This window comes from Limtongia smithiae, assembly GCF_038497785.1.
Source record: "Limtongia smithiae strain NRRL Y-17922 unplaced genomic scaffold V1518scaffold_8, whole genome shotgun sequence".
NCBI classification, from domain to species: Eukaryota; Fungi; Ascomycota; class Lipomycetes; order Lipomycetales; family Lipomycetaceae; genus Limtongia; species Limtongia smithiae.
Genome location: NW_027117629.1, coordinates 194,176 through 216,591, shown reverse-complemented (window position 1 = coordinate 216,591; position 22,416 = coordinate 194,176). Strand labels below are relative to the sequence as shown.

General features: G+C 57.3%; 8 protein-coding genes across 8 annotated transcripts; 4 read left to right on the top strand and 4 right to left on the bottom strand.

The window, feature by feature from the left end:
• The first annotated feature begins 28 nt into the window (after positions 1-28).
• Positions 29-3,181, top strand: V1518DRAFT_385054 (uncharacterized protein). Its single transcript, XM_066901689.1, has 4 exons — positions 29-318; positions 396-433; positions 488-2,192; positions 2,292-3,181. Exons 1-4 carry the CDS (start codon positions 75-77, stop codon positions 2,711-2,713), a joined length of 2,409 nt encoding a protein of 802 aa, XP_066758701.1. The 5' UTR covers positions 29-74; the 3' UTR covers positions 2,714-3,181.
• On the bottom strand, positions 2,813-4,887 carry V1518DRAFT_418599 (uncharacterized protein). Its single transcript, XM_066904576.1, has 2 exons — positions 4,367-4,887; positions 2,813-4,310 (listed from the first exon to the last, which is right to left on the bottom strand). The coding sequence occupies exons 1-2, from the start codon at positions 4,826-4,828 to the stop codon at positions 3,273-3,275; spliced, it is 1,500 nt and encodes a 499-aa protein (XP_066758700.1). The 5' UTR covers positions 4,829-4,887; the 3' UTR covers positions 2,813-3,272.
• A 1,335-nt stretch (positions 4,888-6,222) lies between these two features.
• V1518DRAFT_375127 (major facilitator superfamily-domain-containing protein) lies at positions 6,223-8,155 on the top strand (the record flags this gene model as incomplete). Its single annotated transcript, XM_066901489.1, has 2 exons — positions 6,223-6,617; positions 6,667-8,155. The coding sequence occupies 2 exons, from the start codon at positions 6,223-6,225 to the stop codon at positions 8,153-8,155; spliced, it is 1,884 nt and encodes a 627-aa protein (XP_066758699.1).
• A 172-nt stretch (positions 8,156-8,327) lies between these two features.
• On the bottom strand, positions 8,328-11,211 carry V1518DRAFT_418594 (Transketolase, thiamine diphosphate binding domain-containing protein). Its single transcript, XM_066904575.1, has 5 exons — positions 10,957-11,211; positions 10,756-10,795; positions 10,596-10,698; positions 10,400-10,542; positions 8,328-10,349 (listed from the first exon to the last, which is right to left on the bottom strand). Exons 1-5 carry the CDS (start codon positions 11,146-11,148, stop codon positions 8,650-8,652), a joined length of 2,178 nt encoding a protein of 725 aa, XP_066758698.1. The 5' UTR covers positions 11,149-11,211; the 3' UTR covers positions 8,328-8,649.
• A 1,120-nt stretch (positions 11,212-12,331) lies between these two features.
• Positions 12,332-14,011, bottom strand: V1518DRAFT_310796 (uncharacterized protein). Its single transcript, XM_066901117.1, has one exon. It carries the CDS (start codon positions 13,844-13,846, stop codon positions 12,752-12,754), a length of 1,095 nt encoding a protein of 364 aa, XP_066758697.1. The 5' UTR covers positions 13,847-14,011; the 3' UTR covers positions 12,332-12,751.
• Positions 14,012-14,176: 165 nt separating this feature from the next.
• On the bottom strand, positions 14,177-16,086 carry V1518DRAFT_428077 (P-loop containing nucleoside triphosphate hydrolase protein; the record flags this gene model as incomplete). The annotated part of the gene is made up of 2 exons (XM_066906075.1): positions 14,177-15,940; positions 15,994-16,086. 2 exons carry the CDS (start codon positions 16,084-16,086, stop codon positions 14,177-14,179), a joined length of 1,857 nt encoding a protein of 618 aa, XP_066758696.1.
• A 193-nt stretch (positions 16,087-16,279) lies between these two features.
• On the top strand, positions 16,280-17,985 carry V1518DRAFT_418582 (uncharacterized protein). The gene is made up of 3 exons (XM_066904574.1): positions 16,280-16,357; positions 16,412-17,201; positions 17,303-17,985. Exons 2-3 carry the CDS (start codon positions 16,555-16,557, stop codon positions 17,847-17,849), a joined length of 1,194 nt encoding a protein of 397 aa, XP_066758695.1. The 5' UTR covers positions 16,280-16,357; positions 16,412-16,554; the 3' UTR covers positions 17,850-17,985.
• A 654-nt stretch (positions 17,986-18,639) lies between these two features.
• Positions 18,640-20,345, top strand: V1518DRAFT_418581 (uncharacterized protein; the record flags this gene model as incomplete). Its single annotated transcript, XM_066904573.1, has 1 exon — positions 18,640-20,345. A coding segment is annotated over exon 1 (1,045 nt), but the record flags the coding sequence as incomplete, so codon positions are not given.
• Positions 20,346-22,416: the final 2,071 nt, after the last annotated feature.

Below are 22,416 nucleotides of genomic sequence, written 5' to 3'. Positions count from 1 at the left end.
CGACGACCTCGACGACGACCGTCACACTAACTCCTCTCTCCCCATCGCCCCCTTCACTCTCAATCCCCCGTGCTATGCACCCTCCTCTGCTCACGCGCGCATGCTCCGCGGCCCTCGTCAAGTCATGCCTCCTCCTCTCTGCGTACTTGCCGTCCGCCATCCGACAGCTGCCATTCCTCGCCTTCGCCCCGAATGCCGGGAGGCACTCCCTCTACTCTCGCGATGACGACGACGACGACTTTGAGATCGATGGACCCAAGTTCTGGATCTTTATGGGCATTTCCGTTACGCTCGTACTTCTTGGTGGTGTCTTTGCGGGTATGTCGTCGATTCTATGCTCTTCGATCGTCGCGTCTCCCGGACGCGTCGGACATCGCACTGCTAATATTATTCAGGACTCACCCTCGGACTCATGGGTCAGGACGAGGTCTACGTACGTTTTACTCGCTCGCTTATTGCTTAAATACTTTTTTGCTAATCCCTGCAGCTCCAAGTCATCGAACAGACTGGCTCGGAACTAGAACGGAAAAATGCCCACCGCGTTCTCGCGCTCCTTAAGAAGGGCAAGCACTGGGTTCTCGTAACCATGCTGCTCTCCAACGTCATCACTAACGAGACGCTCCCCATCGTTCTCGATCGATGTCTCGGAGGCGGCTGGCCCGCCGTCGTCTCCTCCACCGTACTCATCGTCATCTTTGGCGAAGTCATTCCGCAGTCGGTCTCTGTGCGTTACGGTCTCCGCATCGGCGCCATGTTCTCCCCGTTCGTGAATTTCCTCATGCACGCAATGTATCCCGTCGCGTATCCTATTGCTGTGCTGCTTGACCACGTTCTGGGCGAGGACCATGGTATTGTCTACCGCAAGGCCCAGCTCAAGACACTTGTCACTCTGCATCGCTCAATGGGCGTCGACCGGCTCAACAAGGACGAGGTTACCATCATTTCTGCTGTGCTCGACCTCAACGAGAAACCGGTGGGCAACATCATGACGCCGATCAACGACGTGTATACCATGTCGGCCGACCGCATTCTCGACGAGATCGCCGTCGAGGAGATCCTCAAGGCCGGCTACTCCCGCATCCCGATTCACACCCCGGGCGAACCCTACAACTTCATTGGCATGCTGCTCGTCCGCATTCTCATTTCCTATGACCCCGAGGACGCGCAACCTGTGTCTACCTTCCCGCTCGCCACTCTGCCCGAAACCAAGCCCGACACGAACTGCCTCAATGTGCTTAACTACTTTCAGGAGGGCAAGTCCCACATGATGCTTGTGTCTGACTACCCCGGCGAGGCCTATGGTGCGCTTGGTGTTGTCACTCTCGAGGACGTCATCGAGGAGCTTATCGGCGAGGAGATCGTCGACGAGTCCGACGTCTATGTGGACATCTCCCAGGGCATCCGTCGCAAATACGTCTCCCCGCTTACGCGCCGCACCTTGCCCTCCGAGTTTGTCGCGCAGCACCAGCACTCTGACGGTACGTCGTCCGGCCAAACCACGTCATCACACCGCATGATACCGGCGCATGACTGGCTCGTCTCCAACGACCCGCCAAACCCGATCGCGACTAACTCCGCTGCCTCGTCTGTCCCTGCCATTGTTACCACCGCCGCGACTCCATCTACTGCCAACGGTGGTGTTCCTGCGACAGTAATGCCCAAATTCGAGCCGCTCAACCTCGCAACTCGACCCAACGAGACCACGAACGCAAAGGTTACCATAAAGAAGGGCGTTATGGAAGACTATGTCCGGCGGCACTCCATGGACGTGCGGCCAACGTACAGTATGCTCGGTGGCGTCGTAAACTACGGTCCGCCGCAGCACGGCGCGGATTTCGGCACGATACACGACACTGAGCGTGCTGCGCTGCTCAAGGGCCCCCCTGCTAGCACGGCTATCGCCACGGACGTGCCGTCAAGCGACACATTGCGAGCGCCGCAGGCAAGTTCGGGGCTGAGCTTACTCATGGCGAGTCCGTACGGCTCCGCGAATGGGCGTCGTTCGCGCCGGCCTTCGTCGATCGAGCTTGACGCACTGGAACGGAATCGCCTGGTCTCGGACATCCGTGCGACTGGTCTGTCGTTCAGTCGGCACACGACGCACTCGCCCATTGATGAGCGTGCGCGCACACCCGGTAGCGAAACGTTCTCGGCGACCTCCACGACGAAGTTGCTCGACGACATGGACGGCAGTGGGCATAGCAGCAACTCGAGCAGTAATGGTGGCGCGCAGTTGGGTATGCCAGCGACGAGCGTGCCGATGCATTACGCGACGGATGATGCCTACCTAGACAACGACCAATTTCATGCCGACGGCATCATCGAGTCTGTCCGCGAGGTGCACGGGTACCGGAAAACGATCATCGAGTCCGCTCCACGCACCGATGCGGACGACAGCGACGTTGTCGCGGTGATCGATCTGCACTCCGACTCCGGCGCCGAGGACACTGAGGTGTCCGCCGGCAACGGTAGCAGCAATAGTAGACCGCCGTACCACGACAGTAATCCATACTCCGAGATTGTGGGTGCAACAGGAGATAACGGCAGCGACCACAGTTCTTCCGATGCCGGCGCGGCCTCCGCGATCGCAACAGGGCGATTAAGGATTGCTGATCTCGAAACTGGCACCTCACCCGTGGACGGTGGCGGCATGTCAGGCCAGCCTGCGCGCAAGGGCAGTTTTTTCAGCGATCGCTCTTTTAGATTGACGTAACGTATAACGACGATGGTCTTGCATATACCCCCCTCTCCCCAAATCAAATCCTCATCCACACAGAAACTTGAACCGAGGAAAAGCATGTTAGCTCTATTGGGAATGAGTGTTTGTTACATAGGATTCTATATTTTATGCTCTCTTTTGTAGGGAATGACGATGAGATATAGAATCAACCTGGATAAATATGGAATTTTGAACTTTGCCTGACGCACGCGAATGATCCGACACGGACGTATGCAAAGCCAAGACACGTGTCAAGCCGAACTACAACGCGTGCCACAACTACACAAGTTCTTCCTGCTCCCTTCCCAGAAACAAAAGCCACGGAATTGTGCAAGAGGCGACTGTGTTCATGCTAGTGAATGTCTGGTTATATTGCGGTCTCACAAAATCCATAAAAATCAGCTAACTCGCGACAATTCATTAACGTCATATTGGTCAAAATATAAAACGAAAGATCGAAACATGCTAAAACAGATTTTTTGGTTGTCTATACAATAGTAACTCCGGTTGCTTTTGATTGTTCCCCTTTTGATGATCCACGCGATGACACTACTTACTTGATGGAGAGCAGCTTGACCTCGAACACGAGGGTGCTGTTGGGAGGGATTCCTGGAATCTTCTGCTTGCCATAGGCTAAGTGCGGAGGGATAGTGATTCTGCGCTCGCCCTTGACGTGCATGCCCTTGATGCCAATGTCCCAGCCCTTAATGACCTCGCCCTTGCCGAGAGTGAAGACAAAAGGCTTGCCCTTGGTGTTGGAGTCGAACATCTTGCCGTTGGACTGAAGTTTGCCGACATAGCGCATGGCGACCTTCTGGCCTGGCTTGGCGGCGGGACCGGAGGCCTCGCCGACAGCGGAATCCTCGATGGTCAGGCCGCCTTCGAGTTTCTGAATCTTGGGTTTGGGGGATTCGGCCGCAGCCACAGGTGCGGGTGAGGAGGCCACAGCGGGCTTGGCCGGGGTGGAGGTCTTCGCTGCCGCGGGGGAGCCGGAGCCAGTAGGGCCCTGCTCGAGGTTCTTCGCAAATGTGACCTTCTTGTCCTTCTCCTTGTCCGCGGATGCGGGAGAGGCGGCGACGCCAGCGGCAGCGGCGTCGTGAGCGGTCTTGAGCTTCTTGGCCTGCTTCTTAGAGAGCTTGGGCTCCGGGGTGGGCGCGGCGGCCTTATCGTTCTCGATGAGGACGTCGAGAGTTTCCTCGACCTCATCCTCGGCGGGACGCTTACCGTTCGTCTTCTTCGCGGCGGCGGCGGCCTTCTTGTCAGAGACAGCCTTGGCGATCTGCTTGAGCAACTTCGCCTCGCTCTTGATCTCCTCCTCGGCCTCCTTCTCGTCCTCGACGATTTCCTCGATGCGCTTCTCGTCGACGTCGTCCAACTCGTCAGACTCATCTGAACTGTAGCCAAGCAGCTCGTCCTCGTCAGGAGAAAGGTCGTACTCATTGTCGGAGTCGTAGTCATCCTCGTCGGACTCGTAGGTATCGTTGGGGTTGTCGACGTAGTTGCCGAGCAGGCAGATGCTATACGAGCCAGTGACTTCAAAGAGAATCTCCTCGTCGGGGGAGATCACAATGTCGAGGGGCTGCTGGTAGAGCTGTGGGGGAGTTAGCGTGCGATCTGCGGTGGAGCCTGTTGAGATCGGAAACATACGAACTGCGGACCAAGCGTGCAGACAACGAACTCTTCAGGCTCGAAATCGTTGTCATCGTCTTCCTCGTCGCTCTCGCTCTCATCATCATCATCATCATCCTCATCCTCCGCATCTCCCATCTCAACATCCTCGGCATGTCCATTCGCCTTCTTCTTAGGCTTCTCCTCCTCCTCCTCTTCCTCCTCATCATCCTCATCGTCATCTTCCTCATCGACACTCTCAAAATCTTCGTCGTCGTCATCGTCGTCGCTATCATCCATCAACATGCCGCCCATGGGAAATGCCGCAGGGCGCTTGAGTATCCTGAGCGTGCTGGGTGTCTTCAGGTCGTCGACGGGGGTGGGATCCAGACTCGCGAGCGTGATCCGAACGGTGAGCGGCACATCATCTTCCTTCGCAGACACGGGGACACCGGGGACCAGGCGTAGATTGTAAGTGGAGATGGGCAGCATCGCAGACATGGTGACGATGGTGGTGGCAGTGGTGGCGGGAGTGAAGGTTACACGACGAAACTCGACGCGCCAGGAGGAGAACAGAAAAAAAAATCTTTTTTGTTTTGCTTGTGCCGCTTCAGCGTTTGAGTTTACTCGCTTTGCTCCCAAGTATAGCCCTAGCCCTTTCACGTGCGAGCGACAAACCAGACGCCGTGTAGGTGATGCTCAAGACGGATGCTGAAGAAGGAAGGCACACCCCTAATCCGCCGCCGGCGCCTCAGGCAGCGGCGGCATGTTGACCGACGCAGGACGCGTTGTCCGCACATCACAACAATGACGACGACGGCGGCGACCGCATCTACTTCATCAACGACGCAAGCTCAGCTCATCGTGCATTTGCCCCTGCGCGCACCTGCTGAATGAAAGCCATCTTGATAATCGGGCGATGCGGGGAAGCGGGATGACAAAGGGAACCATGACAAAGGAGGAAATCTAGAAAGGCGGGCGGATGACAAACAAGGCGGACGCAACAGTCAGGACGCTGTTGTATTGCTCTACGAGCCGCAGGAGTTCGTGCGGCGCGAAGAAGGACACTCGGGCCATGATGGGTTCCTCGGCTCCTGCTTCCCTTTCAGGCGCGGCTGTTCTTCGCGCACAGCCGCGACGCCCCTCTTGATCGCTTGCGCGTGTGCAGTTTTCCAAGAGGAAGTGGTAATTGAACGACGATCTGAGCATGGTGAGGTGAAGATAATCGCGGCCGTGTGTAGACGGGCATAGAAGATTAAGTCCGTGGAGATAGCGATATGACGCGATAATCGCGCTGCGGCTCAACACTTACACATGCCCATCGGCCTTCAAAAATCAGCCCGGCGGCCACGCCACTCCGGCCCGTACGACATCTCCCCCCCCCCTCCCCCATCCCTGTACTGATTGCAAAAGACTTAGGAAGCTCATGAAGATATGTATGCCGTTATCCGTGTAATCAGACCGCTTCTGCTATTCCTATACCTGTTCCTGGCGTCAGGCGAAGCCAGGGGACGGTGAGCTGATAGGGTTCTGAGGCGCATCTGCCGAGAACTCTAACCCGGGGGAGGTTCTGGGCGCTCGCATCACATCATCATCCCCGCGCAGCATGCCACGAGGCAAAGGCTCAGTAGCGCGTGCGGAATGACCGCACGGACAAGGTTGATATGGCAATGATTTCTTCAGCAATAGCAGTCCAGGGCCCGCGGGCAGGGGCCTCGGGGGTGGTGCGGTCTGCACGGATGGGGCGAGACTAGAAAAGTTGGTGACGTTGTGGCGTCTGCATCTGCTTCGTCGTGCCTCAGGTCTAGACTCGCCGCCTCACCGCACCACCTTCCCGCCCATATAACACCCGCCGTCCTACTTCCGCTCCACTCCTTCATTACGCTCACACAGCCATGCTTCCAAGTAGCACGTCCGCGTCGGCTGCTGCCGACGCAATTACCCCCGTTTCCCGCCCCCAGTCCTACGTCTCCTTCGCGAACAGCGACGACACTTCCTTCCTGGAAAAGGGTCACAATGTTGTCTCCACTACAGCCGATCCCGAAGCAGCACACCATGAGGACACCGTTGACCGCGAAGAGCGCCCCGCGGTGTTCAAATCCACAACCCACGAAATCCTCGCGACTGTACTGCTCACTTTCGCGACCGTTATGAACACCGCGTCCTCCGCCGTCATGGGCATTGCGGTGCCCTCTATGGCGCGGTATTTCCAGATATCTGGCAGCGACGTGTCGTGGACCGTGAACTCTTTCTCGCTTGTCTCCGGCACTTTCATCCTCCTCCTCGCTGGGTATGTCCCGGCGTCCTCCTTTTATGCGCTCTCACACTAACAAAGCCAGCGTCGCTGACAAAGTCGGCCGCAAGCGCCTTGTCGTTTTTGGTTACGCCTGGTTCGCGCTCTGGTGCCTGGCCTCCTCCTTCACCACCAGCCACATCATATTCGACTTCTGCCGCGGTATGCAGGGCCTCGCCTCCGCCGCTGTACCTTCTGCTGGCGTTGGTATCCTCGGCTCCAACTACAAGAATGGCAAGCGCAAGAACCGCATCATGGCGATCTTCAACGCTGGCGCCCCTTTTGGCGCGTTCATCGGCGAGCTCACGGGCGGCATTACAATCCAGTACCTCAATTGGCGCTCGATCTTCTGGTGGTACGCGATCGTGTACTCCATTCTCACCGTGCTCGTGATATGGTTCGTTCCTGGTGACGGCGTCAACGATAACCTCCCTCTCACCTTTAAGATGGTCGTCACCCGCGTGCGCGAGCTCGACTTGTTCGGCGCGATGCTTTCCATCCTTGCTGTTCTTGGCTTCGTCCTTGCTGTCTCGCAAGCCTCTTCCGCATCGCAAGGGTGGGCCACGCCTTACGTGATTGCTGTGCTCGTCTGTTCGTTCAGCCTCTTCATCGTTTTCTTGTGGTGGGAATCTCGTGTCGCGAAGCCGATCATGCCGCTGCGCATCTGGAAAGCCCGCGCCTTCGCTTGGGTCATGTTGGTCCAGTTCTTCTCCTTCATAGGCTTCACCGGCGTGCTCTCATTTTACTCAGTCCTTTACTTTCAGAACATCATGGGCGTCTCCGCAATCCGCTCTGCGCTGTATCTGCTTCCCCGCACGCTCGCTTCGTTCATCACCATCAACATCATCGGCGCCTGCTTGCACCGCGTCTCCGCGCGTATCGTGCTCATATTCGCTCAAACCCTCATGGTCGGCGCGTCGTTGCTCTGGGCGCTTATGCCCCTGGGCACGTCCTACTTCGCCATGGCGCTCCCCTCTCTGTGCATGTCAGTCGTCTCTGCTGACTTCACCTTCAACATCGCAAACATGCACACCCTCACCACCGTTTCCGCCGCCGAGCAGTCCTCGGCCGCAGGCATTTTCTTCACGCTTTCGCATATCTCCGGCTCGCTCGGCATCTCCCTCGCCACCTCCATTGTGACGATAATCCAGAAGCGCGAACTCGCAAAGCGCATGCTCGAAGCTCTGCCTTCGTACCTTGTCCCCGCAGATATCCTCGCCATAGCCTACCGCGGCGCGTTCTGGTTCGCGGTCGGCACAGCCTGCATCGCTCTCTTCTGCGCGTTCTTCGCCCGCGTTGGCAAATTGGACCATCGCAACAACGTCGAGCTCGAGTTCGAAGACCCCGAGGTCGCAGCCGACCATGACATCGCGTGTCTCCTCGCTCCCAGCGAGGACACCTGCTGTCGTGTCACTACCAGCGGCTCCTCGCTTTACAACATCGTCGATACCGACGCTGGATTCTACAACGACGACACTTCTCCCTTGATGGTCGTTCCTACCACATCTTACAGCTCTATTGAGAAGTCATCATAGATATTGATACACGATCTTTTTGCATTTTTTTGTATTTTGTGTTTGTTGATGCTCGTCATTTGCATCTTGTCTACTAGTTCTTGGTTGGAGTTTGGCGGGTTTGTGGTTCCTTGCATGAAATTTTTCTAGGGTTGTGTGTGCTACATATTAGACGTGTAATAACATCTTCTTTATACCGATTTAATCACCATTCACAGTGTCGCCTGCGTAGAGCATCCATACAGCAATACCGTATTACATTCATGTATAGCATTTTATTAATATCAATCTTAATCATCCATCGTAACTAACCGCCCTGCGGTGAACATCTTCAACAATGGTGGCTTCATCTAACAACTGCAACGAACCAAACTACACGAATTTCTGATCAAAATACGTGAGATAATTAAAACAAAGTCGTTATAAACAAAAAAGCCACATCCCACACGTATCACGACCCACTCATTTTTATAGCTCTAAACAGTTGCATCTAAACAGTTCCACATCCCAGGCGCTTAGAAGGCAAGACGCAGGGGCGACTTGAGAGTCGTGCCCTTGTAGAACGCAACAGTCTTTTCTGCACGCTCGGCGATACCGGCGGGGGTGAATCCAAACATCTCGTACACCTGCAGGTACGGAGCCGACGCGCCAAAGCGGTTAATGCCAAAGTGCTGGTGCGAGTACTTGCCCCAGCCGAGCGTGGTCATGACCTCGACCGACATGATGGGGTGGCCGTCAGGCAGCACGGATAGCTTGTACTCCTCGCTCTGCTTGTCGAATGTGAAGAAGTCCGGCAGCGACACGAGACGCGCCTTCAAGCCCTTATCGGCGAGGATCTTGGTCGCGTCGAGTGAGAGGCCGACCTCGGAGCCGGTTGACACGATGGTCACGTCCGCGTCGGCGACCTCAACAACAACGTAGCCGCCCTTGCTCGCTTTCTCGATCGACGAGGTGGGCAGCTGCGGCAGGTTCTGACGCGACAAGGCCATGATTGACGGCGTATGCTTGGAGGTGAGGGCAACCTTGTATGCGGCAGAGCACTCGTTGCCGTCAGCGGGACGCCAGACCATCATGTTGGGCATCGCGCGGAAGTGCGCGAGAGTCTCGATAGGCTGGTGAGTAGGACCGTCCTCACCGAGACCGATGGAGTCGTGGGTCGCGACCCAGATGACGCGAACTTCGGACAGCGCAGAGAGACGCACAGCGCCTGCGGCGTAGGAAACAAAGTTCAAGAAGGTACCGCCGAAGGGGATCAAACCGCCGTAGGCAGCGAGACCGTTCATGATCGCACCCATACCGTGCTCGCGCACACCGTAGCGGATGTAGCGGCCAGAGTAGTCGCCGAATCCGGTGGACGGCGGCTGGAAGTCAACGGCGTCCTTCCATCTCGTGAAGTTGGAACCGGTCAAATCAGCGGAGCCACCAATCATTTCGGGGACATAGTCGCACAATGCGTTGAGCACGATCTCAGAGAGCTTACGCGACGCAATTGCGGGGTCAGTAGGCTTGTACGCGGGGAGCTTCTCCTCCCAGCCCTCGGGCAACTTGCCCTCGAGACGCGCCTTGAGGTCGACGGCGAGCTCGGGGTACGCGACCTCGTACTTGGCGAAGAGCTGGTTCCACGCCTCCTCAGCCGCAGCGCCAGCGGCGGCGTGCTTGGCGTAGAGGTCGTACACCTCCTGAGGAACGACGAAGGACTCGTTGGGGTCGAAGCCAAACAACTCCTTGACGTGCGCAGCATCGTCCTTCTTCAGCGGGTTACCGTGGACACCATGGGTACCTTGGAGCTTGGAGCCAAAGCCGATGGTGGTTGTGACTTTAATGAGCGTGGGCTTGTTCTTGACGCTCTTAGCCTCCTCAATGGCAGCGGCAATGGACGCGTAGTCGTGGTCACCGTCCTTGACCCAGATGGTGTGCCAGCCGTAAGATTCATACCGCTTCATGACATCCTCAGTGAGGGCCTGCGCGGTGTCACCGTCGATGGAGATATGGTTGTCGTCGTAGAAGACGATGAGCTTGCCGAGCTGCAAATGGCCGGCGACAGAGCACGCCTCAGAGGAGACACCCTCCATGACGCAACCATCGCCCATGAGGGCGTAAGTGTAGTTGTCGAACAGCTCGAAGCCGGGCTTGTTAAAGCGGGCAGCGAGATGGGCCTCGGCCATGGCGAGACCGACGGCGGAAGAGACACCCTGGCCAAGAGGACCGGTGGTAACTGATCATGTTAGCTGAGTGCTTGATGAGTTCATGTGAAAGCATGCATACCCTCGATTCCGGGGGTGTCGGCGGCCTCGGGGTGACCCGGGGTCTTGGAGTGGAGCTGACGGAAGTTCTTGAGGTCATCGAGCGTCAAGGGGTAGCCGTACAGATGCAGCATGGCGTAGTGGAGCATGCAGCCATGGCCATTGCTAAAGAGGATGTTAATTGCGCCAATCGATCACCGAAACCTGCGGTTAATTACCTAAGGACGAATCGGTCACGGTTGATGTAGTTGGGGTTCTTGGGGTTGAAGGTCATGTAGTTGTTGAACAGAACATGCGCGATCGGCGCGCAGCCCATGGGAGCTACAAAAGTCGATGGGTCAGTGTGCGGGTCTCATGCAATTGAGGAGAACAACGTACCACCAGGATGGCCGGAGTTGGCCTTGATGGTAGCATCAACCTGGAGAAGAGACAGTAAGTAAAGGTCCTGATCCACAGCATGATTCGCACAGCCGAGAATCCAGACAAACATGCGCACAAAACGCGCCAGCGGCCCCCACGGCGGGCCAGCCCGGAAGCACACATAAGCTCGGCCAGGCTGAAATTAACGGTCGAACTTACCGCGAGCAGGCGGATGGTGTCGACGGCAAGCGTGTCGATCTTGTTAAAGGTAGGAGCCATTGTGTATCTGAGCCAGGGGGAGGAGGTGTGGAGAGGAGAGATGGCTGATGGGACGAGGGCTGCGTGGGAAGAGATGGCGAGCGCGGGAAGGCGGGGGAATAAAATGGCAAGAGGCTGTTCGTGGTCCTGCATCGGTGTCGGGCTGGAGACGCCCGGATAGCTCTGGCGCTGCGCACCGCCGCACGTGGCGTGGGGAATCGTGCCCCAACCGTCGCGCCGCGCTGCGCCTATGCAATGCGGATCGGGGCGTCCGCAGCTGCTGCGTCGCTGTGTGGGCGCGCCTTTCGTCCTTCGCGCGTCGCTGCGGAGCAGAGCAGAGGAGGCGCGGGCCGTCTTCAGGAGGAGCAGAAGAGTCTCGGAATGCTGCTGCGTGCGGTTGGCGGAGCGACTGCTGCTGTTGCTCCTGGTCGCGCGTTTCGCACGTGCTGACCCCCACTGCAGGATGCCCCCACCTGCGTCGTTGTTGGGCTCGCTCTTCAGAGGGCTCACTCTTCAGACTTCGCTTTTCACTCTGCGCTCGTTGCTGCGCCCGCGGCCCAGCGACAGAGTGCAGCGCCCATGCTCGTTGCAGACGCAGTTGATGTGAGATCCTGGCGAGACTTTGACGAACTGCCGTTGCCAATAGTGTGATCTTGACGAATTGTGTTGATTGCTGAGAAGCCGCTCTTGGGCTGGTGTACCTGTAAGCAGGCGGTGCCTGAGCAGTTCGTGGTCGCGGGTGTACGTCTCGGCCTTGCTCATCGTCCACGTCGGTCGCTGTCGTCGACGTACACGTCAAGCCGTCGCGTCGCTGCTTTTTTTTTTTTTCAGGGAAACTTGTCACGAGCTGCAGCGGCAGGGCCCCTTGATGTAGGCAGCACGATGCTCGTCCAGGGTCTCCCACGTCCGCCGGCATTGCTCGCCATCTCGGCTGGGCACTGCCAATTCTGCTCAATCGGCTTCTTCACAATGCCGCGGCCGGATCTACCGCTTTGAGCCTTCCGTGCAGCCCACAACACTCTTACTTCACATGGTATATACCCTCGCGGTCGTCCGCAGTGCAATTTTATCCTGAGACAAGCAGTGCAGGTGGAGAAGGCGGTGGAGAACATAAATCTCACAGCTTGCCTGCGTGCTTAGCCAGGCACGGCCTTTAATTTAATCCCCGCATTATCTTTGGCGAGCGCGTCGCATGGCAAGCATAATAAAACGCAGCGGAGGGCAGCACAACCTTACACACATCTTCCTCGTCATGCAGGCATGCTCGCGGAATGCTGGTGTTTCGCGCTTGCAGGCCAAATTAAGCCCTGCCATTTGACGTCGTTTGGAGCAACTCGATTGAGCCACTTCGACATGAATTGCGGCGCAAATTAGTGTGCATTATATGATGCATCGTGTCAAATTGTCAACCAGAAGTGCCAAATACATCAGTCAATAGGAAAAGCAATGCGGGCGGTGGTGTTTTTTTGATATAGGAAAGTGATATACGCCCCGACGTTTGAGAGACCGTGTCTGAGCGGAATCGTCGGCAGTTGCAGCCGCAAGAAAATCCAACTTATCTTTCGATCCGTGTCGACCACATCGATCCTTGGAGGTGGAAAAGGCTATAGATAGAAGTTAGCAATCGCATATGACTCGGCGGAACAAATATGATGCGGTCTGTGTCAGTCCAAGAACCGATATGATATCTGATTTCGACCTTGACTATGCCGAGACGCGCCGTGCGCATGGACTGCTCGGCTAAACAAAAATCTGACTAGTCAGTTCTCGCAATTAAATGTGTAGAAGTGCATCCTGCTTCGACATCGTCATCTTCACATGAACAAGGCAAGCACGAGCCCAGATCCGCCCTCCGAGTACTCTCGACACGCTCGGCTGCACTTGAGTTGTGCAGTTGTGTACACAGTTGTGTACATGCATGCCCGAAATGAGCCAGAGCTGTCACGCAGATAAACAACGCCCTGCTAGGAAGCTCGGAGACCGTCGTGTGCGCGACGAGCAGCGAAGCGACGCGAGTGACATATGCGCGTAGGAGCACTCTAACTGCCAGGCAAATGAGAGGGCGTACCACGGTGTTACAGGTTCGCGCCGCCTGCGCGTGCAGCAGTGCACCATAGTAGTATAGTGTGCAAAGCATGGCCCGTTCAGAGCAACTGGGTGGTTCTGAGCGCAGGAACGGCCTGCCGTTATATGTTACGTTTCGTGTATGCTCCTCCCCGCCATATAGCGAGAGCCCTGGCAGCGCTCTCCACACCACTGGGGGGAGGGGGGAAGGGTCGAGAGGTCGGCTTCTAGGATATTCCCCCCGGCAGCTCTCATCCTGCAGCTGCCAAAACCCGTCTATGCGCCGCTCGCCTCTTATGTCACTTTTTCCCAACCGCCGCCCCAACACCGGCGTCTGCGTCGGTGTCCTTGTTTCACCCTCTGCCCGTGTCGAGCGTAATTGACCTCCTCGCAAACAAACGCTTGCGAATCTCAAACCGCCGCGCCGTCTTCCCGTGGAATTGACTCTCTGATCGAAGTCCATCTGTCCTCGGCCCTCGTCGCGCCATTCCGCCAGCCTTCCCTGTTGTTGCCATCTCCTCTTCGGGCAGGCCACAATGATGCGCACCATACTTTTACGAATGTCACTATATCTTGTGACGGCGCGCCATTGGCCACTCCACACAGGGCTTATCGCGCCGTCAAAGCTTGACCAGTCGACACTTCCTCTCGTAGAGACACCACCTTGCGCCAACAGCACAGCGTGATACTCCACGTAGCACAGAAGAAGCTTGTCGGGTTTTGCTTTAGCATGGCAATATGACATTGACGCCCATTGTGAGAAAAGCGCATGCATCAGACCTTGCATTTTGTTCGTGTTTAGAGTTGGGGTCCCCGCAGTCGTGGAACTCGGTTCCAGTCACGTGCGAACCCAGCACTTCGGACCCTGCCCGTTGATCCGGCCAGCATGTACGATGAGGTTCGGCGGCAAATATTATATAATATCGAGAAACTGAAGCGACAGAGACTGCGGAAGGATCTTACTGAATGTTCTTGCGCGTGCCGGCCCTAACTTGCGAGGCTTCGTGTCTATTAAACGTCGGTTAGTACTGCTGGGTCGCGGCAATGAATATCACGCGCGGTACGCTGCGACCGGAACGTATTTCTCGGACCATGGTACTGGTCCCAAAACCAAAACTCACCTCCGCAGTTCTTCCGGCATCTTGCTCAACGGGCTCTTGGAGAGCATCTGCCGCAAGTCGTAGAACGTATCTTGGTCGTCGTTGGACAAAAATGTGATAGCCACGCCCGACTTGCCCGCGCGCCCGGTGCGACCTATGCGATGAGTGTAGTCTTCGATATTCTTCGCCATGTTAAAATTTATGACCAGGCTCACATTTGGAACATCGATTCCACGGCCCGCGAGGTCGGTTGCCACGAGCGCATCAGCCTCACCATCTCGCAGCTGTTTCAACGCCGTCTCCCGCAAGTCCTGCGACTTGCCGCCGTGCAGTGTGACCGTCCGCCACCCAATCCGATTGAGCTCACGTGCAATCATCTCGCAATTCTTCTTGATGTTCACAAACACTATGATTGGCGCCGCAAACTCCCCAGAATTCAGGATCTCGTCCATCCGTCGCTTGCGGCGCTCTTCGGAAACCACAAATTCGACGCGCTGTTCCACCGTACCAACAGCTTGGCCAGCGTTACCAATAATCACCGTTGCGGGGCGTCGCAGATATTGTCTCGCAATCCGCTCTATCGCCGGCGGCATGGTCGCAGTGTACATCATCGTTTGGCGGTACCGGTCTTTGCCACCCAAATACTTAGACATTAATTGCGTGTTCTCCGCATCATCACTGTCAGGCTTGACGTTCGACACCGGTAGCGCCTCCAGAATCTTGTTCACTTGCTCCTCAAACCCCAAGTCAATCATCCGGTCGGCCTCATCCATGATGACGTAGCAGCACTGGCTCAACACGAGAATTCGCCGCTCGATACAGTCCACAAGTCGTCCTGGCGTTGCTATCACGATCTCGGCGCCTTCCTGCATGCTCAGCGATTGTTCCGAAAGCGTGTGTCCGCCGACAATAGACACACAGCGGAATCCGAGCGGCGTGCAAAACTTGCGCGTCTCAATTTCGATCTGCTGTGCAAGCTCTCGTGTTGGTGCAAGAATAATCGCATATGGTCCGTCTTCCTTGGTTTCGTCGTCCAACGCGGGCATTTCGATGATGTAGGATAAGAGCGGTAACACGAAACTCGCGGTCTTACCGCTTCCCGTTTCGGCAACGCCAATCACATCCCGGCATGACATGGCGATGGGTATTGCTGCGCGCTGGATAGGCGATGGGTCTTTGTATCCAACCATGTCGATTGTCCGTAGAATCGCAGGCGGCAGCCCAGACTCATCCCAGGACCGTAATGGGTTCGGCACCGCGCCGCCCTTAGTTGAGATACTGAAATCTTCTTTGAAAATTCTCCAGTCGCGGTCTTTCATCATAGACAGTGGCTTTTCTGTCCAGTGCACGTTCTCGACGCCCTCTTCCTTGCGACAACGAATCAACTCGAGTTCCTTTGCCCGGCGCGCCATTTCATCTGCGGTGACGGCCTTCTGCGGAACATACACCGCGCTCATATCCGCTGAGGTATCGTCGGAGGCATTCCAGTCAAACACAAACTTCTTGTCAGACATCATATGCCGTTTCTTTGGCCGTCTCTCCTCCGCCACGCCCATATACCGCTCGCGGAGTAGCTTTGCAGCAGTATCTTCGTCGACCGCGGGAGCGGATGCTCGTCGCTTCATGCCGGCATCTTGTGCTTTTGATTCCGGAGCACGCGCGGCGGCAAGGCGCGGAACGGTAGCAGGGGAAGCCTTCTGTGTTGGAGCTTTGGCTGCTGCCGCATTCGCCGCTCGTTCTGCCGCAAGTCGTTCACGATCCTTCTTCGATAGAAATTTCGGCTGTTGATGCTAGTTAGTACAAGTCACAGCATGCAAAACTAGAATGCAGGCACCTTCGCCTGGACCTCTTCCTCCTGTTTTTGCCGTCTCGCTAGCTCTTCAAGCGAGGGAGGGCCACGGCTAGCCGCAGCACGCGACGACGCCATTGAGCAGTCGACGATGAGACAAGTTAGGTTCGACTCTTGATCTTGTCGACCGCGCGCTATCGGTTACATATGCAGAAAGGCAAGTGAATGCTGAGCACCGAAGTTCCGAGTCTAAGGGAGAGAGGAGGCGACGCCGCGGCGCAGGCAGAAGTCACGTGAATTTTCGAGCCCTAACCTGGAGAACATCTCAACACACGAGAAATATTTGCGTACTGGAGTGCATATTGATCTCAGGTGGGAGGGCACCAGCTTTACGGATTCGAACGGCTAGGTACTAGGTTGCGTGTGTTTAGAAATATGTTGAACTGGTGCTAAACGAATATAGAAGCACTTAACGTCACCTAGGCGGAACACAGACACTTCAAACGGACGAGCACGTCTGGGTGATTCGGTGGATATACAAGAGGCGGTCCGGCGGCACGCGCGAGAACGAGAACTGGATTACATGTGCAGACAACAGGCGACAAGATGACGACGACTATGGGCACAATCTCGGTGCTGCAGACGTTTCTGAACAGCAGATACGACGCGGTGAATAAGATGCTAAATCTGCAAAGCATGTATTCTGACCAATTTCTTGCCAACAACGGTCTGCTCTCGCAGGACAGCACGCGATCGAAGATGTTTCCAGCACTCATGAAGGTTGCGAGCATGGACATGCCGCAGGTTGAGAGCGTGAATCTTGCATCGAACAACGTAACGGACGTCTCGCAGGTGACGACGCTCGCGCAGACGTATCCGCATCTCAAAAACCTGTCGCTGCAGGACAATGGCCTTGTCGATTGGCGGCAGCTCGACGCGTGGCGGCACAAGTTCCGCGAGTTGCGCGAGCTCGTGCTCACGGGCAACGCGGTCACAAGCCTGCCAAACTACAGAGCGGAGATATTGCGAAGATTTCCGTCGCTCAAGATGCTGGACGGCATCCCGGTGGAGACAACAGCGGCGGTTGGCGGCGGCGGAAGCGGCGGCGGCGGATCCGCATTAAATTCAATCAGCAACAACAACAGCCGGAGTAACGTCATGCTGAATTTGACACAGAAGCTGGCAGTGAGCACGAGATCGGGCTTTTTCGAGACGCCAGAAGTGCAGGGCATAGCAACAGACTTTTTGGGAAAGTGCGTATTAATTATTGGGGGATCTGCGGTAGTTTTTTTCACACCACGCGCCTTTTGCGCGGCACTCTGTGCTAACATGCTTTCGGTTATTATTTTTACAGGTTTTTACAAGTTTACGACGGCGACCGCGGTCAATTAAGACCGTTGTATGACGATATGTCGATGTTTTCGATGACGCTCAACACAGCAGTGCCGCGAGAGCTCGAGGCTGGCGGGTTCGGCGGAATCGGCGCGGGACCGGGCCAACAGAACTGGAGCGCGTATATAGCGCTCTCGCGCAACATGACGCGCGTGTCGCGCAGCAACCTACGGCAGAATAGGCTGGCGCTCGGCCAGGAGCAGATCATGCAGCTGTTGCAGAAGCTGCCTGCCACGCGACACGACCTCGCCGCGCCGGAGAAGTTTGCGGTGGAGGCGTGGACGGTTCGGGGCGTGCGGACGGCAGAGGACAGCGGGATTTTATTGATAGTGCATGGCGAGTTCGAGGAGGGCACAGCGACACAGACACAGCAGCAGCAGATCCTTCGCCGGAGTTTCGACCGCACGATGCTATTGTTGCCGTTTCCGGGAACAGGCAGTATATTAGTGGCGTCAGACATGTTAACGGTGCGTGGGTGGGCTGGAGCACGCGCATGGGCGTCCCGGTGAATGGAAGGGAAGATGGCCGCATCCGGAAGGGGACTGGAAGGCCTGCGGCCTGTTTGGGCCTTGGTGGCGGATGGGCCGGCCTGTCTGGCACTGTTGAGTATTTAGCCGCAGGAATATATATCAGATCTCATGAGGACGCTGCTGTAGTCAGCAAGCGCCAGGGCTCGCCGCGACCAAGCGAGTTTCCCGAAGCGGCAGCCCGTTGCTGATTGGGCTGTGCTGACGTGCCGCGGCCGCTCTGGTCTAGCGCCGGCGCAGGATCGAACGACGACTGCTACTCTCGTACTAGCTCCGTCCGTACGCAGGCACTGGAAGTTGCCGCAGCAGTGCGCTAGCCGCTTCCCGGCGCCGCTGTCGGCGACGTCACGTGGTCTGCACCTGCGACGCGGCGGCAGGCGCCTTGCGCCAACCGTCAACAGCGCTGCCGCTCGTGATTGGCTGGCGCGCTCTGGCGCCGGGACGCGGGCTCATGTGCCGCCCCGTCGCACGCGGCGGTAAGGCGCGCGGCAGGCGGCAGAACGCGCAGTACATGAAGATGTGTGCGCCTGACGCTAGTGCGGCGCAGCACGTGGGTACCAGGTGCTTCTGTGGCGCGTGCGCAGCCACAAACCCCGGCCGACCGCGCATATGCGTGTCGCTGCGTCGCGCTAGCGTGAGCTGCGTCGCGCTAGCATGAGCTGCGCACGTGCGACACGTGTGGGCTCGACACGCAACGCGCAAAGAGTCGACACAAGTCTCGGGGTCCCTTCTGCGCGCGCAGGCAGCAGCTTGCGCTCCATCGCGTGGTTCTCTGTCTCCGCACGCGCCGCGTCTTCTATATAGTTCCTCCCGCAGCCGCTTGCCATGTCCCCTGCCCTGCTCACGCCCGCCAACACGCTCGTTTACACTACTTGTCCCTCGTTATGCATTACTCCACCGACTATGCGCCGCCCTACGGCTACGCGCCGCTGCCTCTGTATGTCTTCCGCCGTGTTTGATCCGCACTTCGGCGCGCACTGCCGCTGACACGCGCAGCCCCCCCGCGACCCCCATGATGATGTCCCCGAGTGTCTTCGGCACGACCCTCCACATGTGCGATCCCGTCCCGTCCACCCCAGCGACATGCATGAGCGACTCCAGCCTCTACTGCTCACCCTCCGCTATGCACGCCATGGACAATGCCATGGTCCTCCCGCCGCAGGAGTCGCCCTGCCAGCAGGTCGCGCCCGGCATGCTGCAGTACTCCGCGATCAAGTCCGAGGACGTCGGCCAGTTTGACTCTTACATGCCGTTCTCAATCAAAGTTTTCGATGACGATAACTACGTGAACGACTGCGCCGATCTCAACTACATCCCTCGTTTCGAGGACCGCGCGTCGCTGGGCATCACGCGTTCGATCTCCCAGGAATCATACACCTCCTCGACGAGCTCGTCGCATGGCATTGCGCGATCCCTGTCGCAGGACTCCTACATTTCGTCCAACTCGAGTCTGCAGAGCCCCGAGTTTGAGGACGAGTCTTCCTTCGAGACGATGCCGTCGCACTCTGACAGCGCGTGCAGCGACGATTCGTTCTGCGCCGAGGCGCCTTTCATGATGACATACACGCAGTCTTCATGCTCCTCCAACGATAACAGCAGCATCTACATTGGCTCAGAAACATATGCGCCAGTGCCGGTCGTGCCGCCGCCTTGCGATCAGACGCGGGTGCCGGCAACATACCCGCAGCGGCGGGGGCGCAAGCCGTCGCTCACCGACGACCCGACCAAGGCATTTGTTTGCGCCCACTGCAATCGTCGCTTCCGCCGACACGAGCACCTGAAGCGCCACTTCCGGAGTCTGCACACGCGCGACAAGCCGTTCAAGTGTGTGCAGTGTTCAAAGAGCTTCTCGCGGTCCGACAACCTGACTCAGCACATCCGAACGCACTCGCGCGGCGGACGGGCCTACTCGTCGTCGCACGACGGGGAGACCGATGAGGTGACTGACGCGTCGGAGAGCGGCTCGCCGCGACGCGGTGGATCATCTTCCCCGGAGACGAAGCGGCGGACGTCAAGTCGCTACACCGGCACACGCCGCCAGTCCAGCCGGCTCCTGAAGTGAGCCACGCACACAAAACCATCGGGGATATCGAAAGATCCCGTCTTGTACAAACTTTCTGGTTATTTTTTTTCCCGCGTTCTGGCTCGTTACAGGCTTCCAAAAGTCATTGTCAATTTCAGTTTGTGTGTTTTTGTGTATTTTTTGTGCTCGTGTTTGTGCGCGAGAGGGCTGTCTAGATACCTTGGGCTCTGTTTAATATTGCGTTACCTGAAGGGGAGTCACGCTATGGGTTTCCGTCTCTCTTTTAGTTATGTGGCTTATAATTTTTCTCTTCTTTCACCGCAGGAATAGTGCGCTGGCCGCGCGATGCTGTCGGCTTGCTTTTTGAACATATTATTTAACACGGACTGCGGCGAAATGGTATCGCGAGTAGTAGTAATTAAGAATTTTTGCAGGTCAAAAAAAATTTGTCGGACTGGATTATGCGCGGGTAAGATTGTGTTTCATAAAATCTGGAGGAATGCTGAGAAGAAGGCGCCACGGCCTTGTAGGCTAAGTTTAGAGAGCGTCAGTCATCATGCGCCAGAGGGCAAACGCAGATTAAGGTTTGTAGAGCACGAGGGCGAGACGAAAACGGCAGGGCGCAGACGAGCGACCCTTCCGCGCGCAGGCCGAATGCGGCCAGCGGCTGACACGCAAGAGTGCCAGACGGAGATGTCACTTGCCCGCCGCGGCCCAGCGCCGCCTGCCATGCTCGTGCACCCAGCGCAGCGTTCGTCGCCGCGGCCGCCCGCGAGCAGCGCGGTCGGTCGGTCGCATTCGCTGCCTCGCCTCTTGTCTGCGTCGCGTCGCGCACGCGTCCGTGGCCACTCGCCCGCGACATTACTAGCTGCTGGAAACCGCAGTCTTCGAATTCCACAGAGCCAGCCACGGCGCGCGGACGCGAACGATCGCAGAGTCTTCCCGAAGACGCCGACGACCGCAGAGACGCAGACATGCAGGCTTCGCTGCTGCTTCCGTCGGATCGCCAGATCCGGCCGACCGACCTACGCACGTCGCAGCGGTGCCGCAACTCTCGTCTGCCTCTGCTTGCCGTGCTAGCCACGCCTGCGATCAGCGCTCATACGCCGACCGCGACCACCGCCCCGCGGTTGCATACTGTAGCAGCGGCAGCGCCCAGCGGACAGGCACGCGTCGTGCATGTCCAATGGCAAAAAAGTCTTCCTCGGTTTGGCCCTGGCGCTTGCGGAGCAGCAGAGAAACGCACGCACGCACGCGCAGCGCGCACGAACGAACACAATCAAAAGCCTTGGACGTTGTCGTCATCCGCTACGGGAACGCACGGTCGGCGATGACGATCAGTTACGTGTGTGCGGAGGGGTGGACGAGAATCCATCATGGCTGCTGTGTCGCACAAGTCTGGTGCGCGCATGGCGGTTTGAATATCCCATTAGACCCGATACGGCAGGCGCGCGCGGGCCACCGCTCAGGGGCAGCACATATGGTTCGCGGCTGGCATGTGTTAGTCTGAACGCAGATTTCGAGGGCACTTGCTACGACGCGGGCAGCGTGCTGCCCAAGCCGCCTCGGCGAGCAGGCGCGCAGCCATAGCGAAGAAGTCGAGAACGATGTGTAGAAATCAGAAGAGGGGTGTGCAGATTCCTGCTTGCATAGCATCCGAGCGCACCTCTGCGTGGCCGCGGCGGCGGCGACCGCCGCAGGCAGAACCCATCCTGTCTCGTGTTCTGATCGACAGCAGATCTTCTATACGCAGCAATGTCATATTGTTTTCTGTCACTTTTGTGCTTTCATATCCGCCGCGTTTGGCGCGTCCCGGCGCGGCGTCCGTCCCGTCGCCGTGAGATGCATGTCCCTCCAGTAGTCGCGCATAATCGCGGGCGGAGTTGCCACATCGTGCCTGGCGGACTGGTTGCCTGCCCGCCGCCGTGCCACGCAGGGCGGCAGCGCGGCTGCTGGATGAGGCGCAGGAGATCATTTCGGCAGTACTGTGCGTCTGATATGCTGACGCCAACCTCGCCTCTCGCATGGCCTACTTGCCGCGGGCGCGTATCTGCTGCGGTTGGGAGCTTTTCTTTTCAGTTTAATGCTCGCCACATATAGTGCAAAATAAACTTCCTTCGTCCTGTCAATCTGACATGGAACCCGAATTAGCTCCACGTGCGCGTCTATCTAGATTCAAAACAAAAGTTTCTTTGTTCATCTCAGCAGGCCCATCAGCCAAAATGCGATATCACATGCGGGCCGGCCATTGGCCCTTGCCCTCGACACAGAAACTTCCTGTCCTTGACGATGGATGTGAGCGCGCAAAACCTTGTTGTTTATGACAGATCATCTTTCAGACGCGGTTCTCGGCGCGCTACTCGCGACCCTCCCGAACACAGGCGAGCGCGCTCATTTTTTTCTTCTCCGCTCGTTTGCTTGCCGCAGTCTGCAAGCGAGCGCTGGGATTGCGATGTGCTCGTCGGTTTTGTCGCAGATGCTTCTGTTGAGCTGATTCAGCGGCGGCCAGCTCGTCGTCCTGTCGCC

What these genes read in the sequence shown, in the direction of transcription:
- V1518DRAFT_418582 (XM_066904574.1), top strand. Translation starts at nt 16,555, where the DNA reads ATGACGACGACTATGGGCACAATCTCGGTGCTGCAGACGTTTCTGAAC. An exon ending in GCAACAGACTTTTTGGGAAA is followed by an intron (nt 17,202 to 17,302) that starts GTGCGTATTAAT and finishes TTATTTTTACAG; the next exon opens with GTTTTTACAAGTTTACGACG.
- V1518DRAFT_385054 (XM_066901689.1), top strand. Translation starts at nt 75, where the DNA reads ATGCACCCTCCTCTGCTCACGCGCGCATGCTCCGCGGCCCTCGTCAAG. An exon ending in TGGGTCAGGACGAGGTCTAC is followed by an intron (nt 434 to 487) that starts GTACGTTTTACT and finishes TAATCCCTGCAG; the next exon opens with CTCCAAGTCATCGAACAGAC. An exon ending in GCTCGACGACATGGACGGCA is followed by an intron (nt 2,193 to 2,291) that starts GTGGGCATAGCA and finishes ATGCCTACCTAG; the next exon opens with ACAACGACCAATTTCATGCC.
- V1518DRAFT_310796 (XM_066901117.1), bottom strand. Translation starts at nt 13,846, where the DNA reads ATGCAAGGTCTGATGCATGCGCTTTTCTCACAATGGGCGTCAATGTCA.
- V1518DRAFT_418594 (XM_066904575.1), bottom strand. Translation starts at nt 11,148, where the DNA reads ATGCAGGACCACGAACAGCCTCTTGCCATTTTATTCCCCCGCCTTCCC. An exon ending in ACACCATCCGCCTGCTCGCG is followed by an intron (nt 10,796 to 10,956) that starts GTAAGTTCGACC and finishes TCTCTTCTCCAG; the next exon opens with GTTGATGCTACCATCAAGGC. An exon ending in CGTGACCGATTCGTCCTTAG is followed by an intron (nt 10,543 to 10,595) that starts GTAATTAACCGC and finishes CATCCTCTTTAG; the next exon opens with CAATGGCCATGGCTGCATGC.
- V1518DRAFT_418599 (XM_066904576.1), bottom strand. Translation starts at nt 4,828, where the DNA reads ATGTCTGCGATGCTGCCCATCTCCACTTACAATCTACGCCTGGTCCCC. An exon ending in GCACGCTTGGTCCGCAGTTC is followed by an intron (nt 4,311 to 4,366) that starts GTATGTTTCCGA and finishes ACTCCCCCACAG; the next exon opens with CTCTACCAGCAGCCCCTCGA.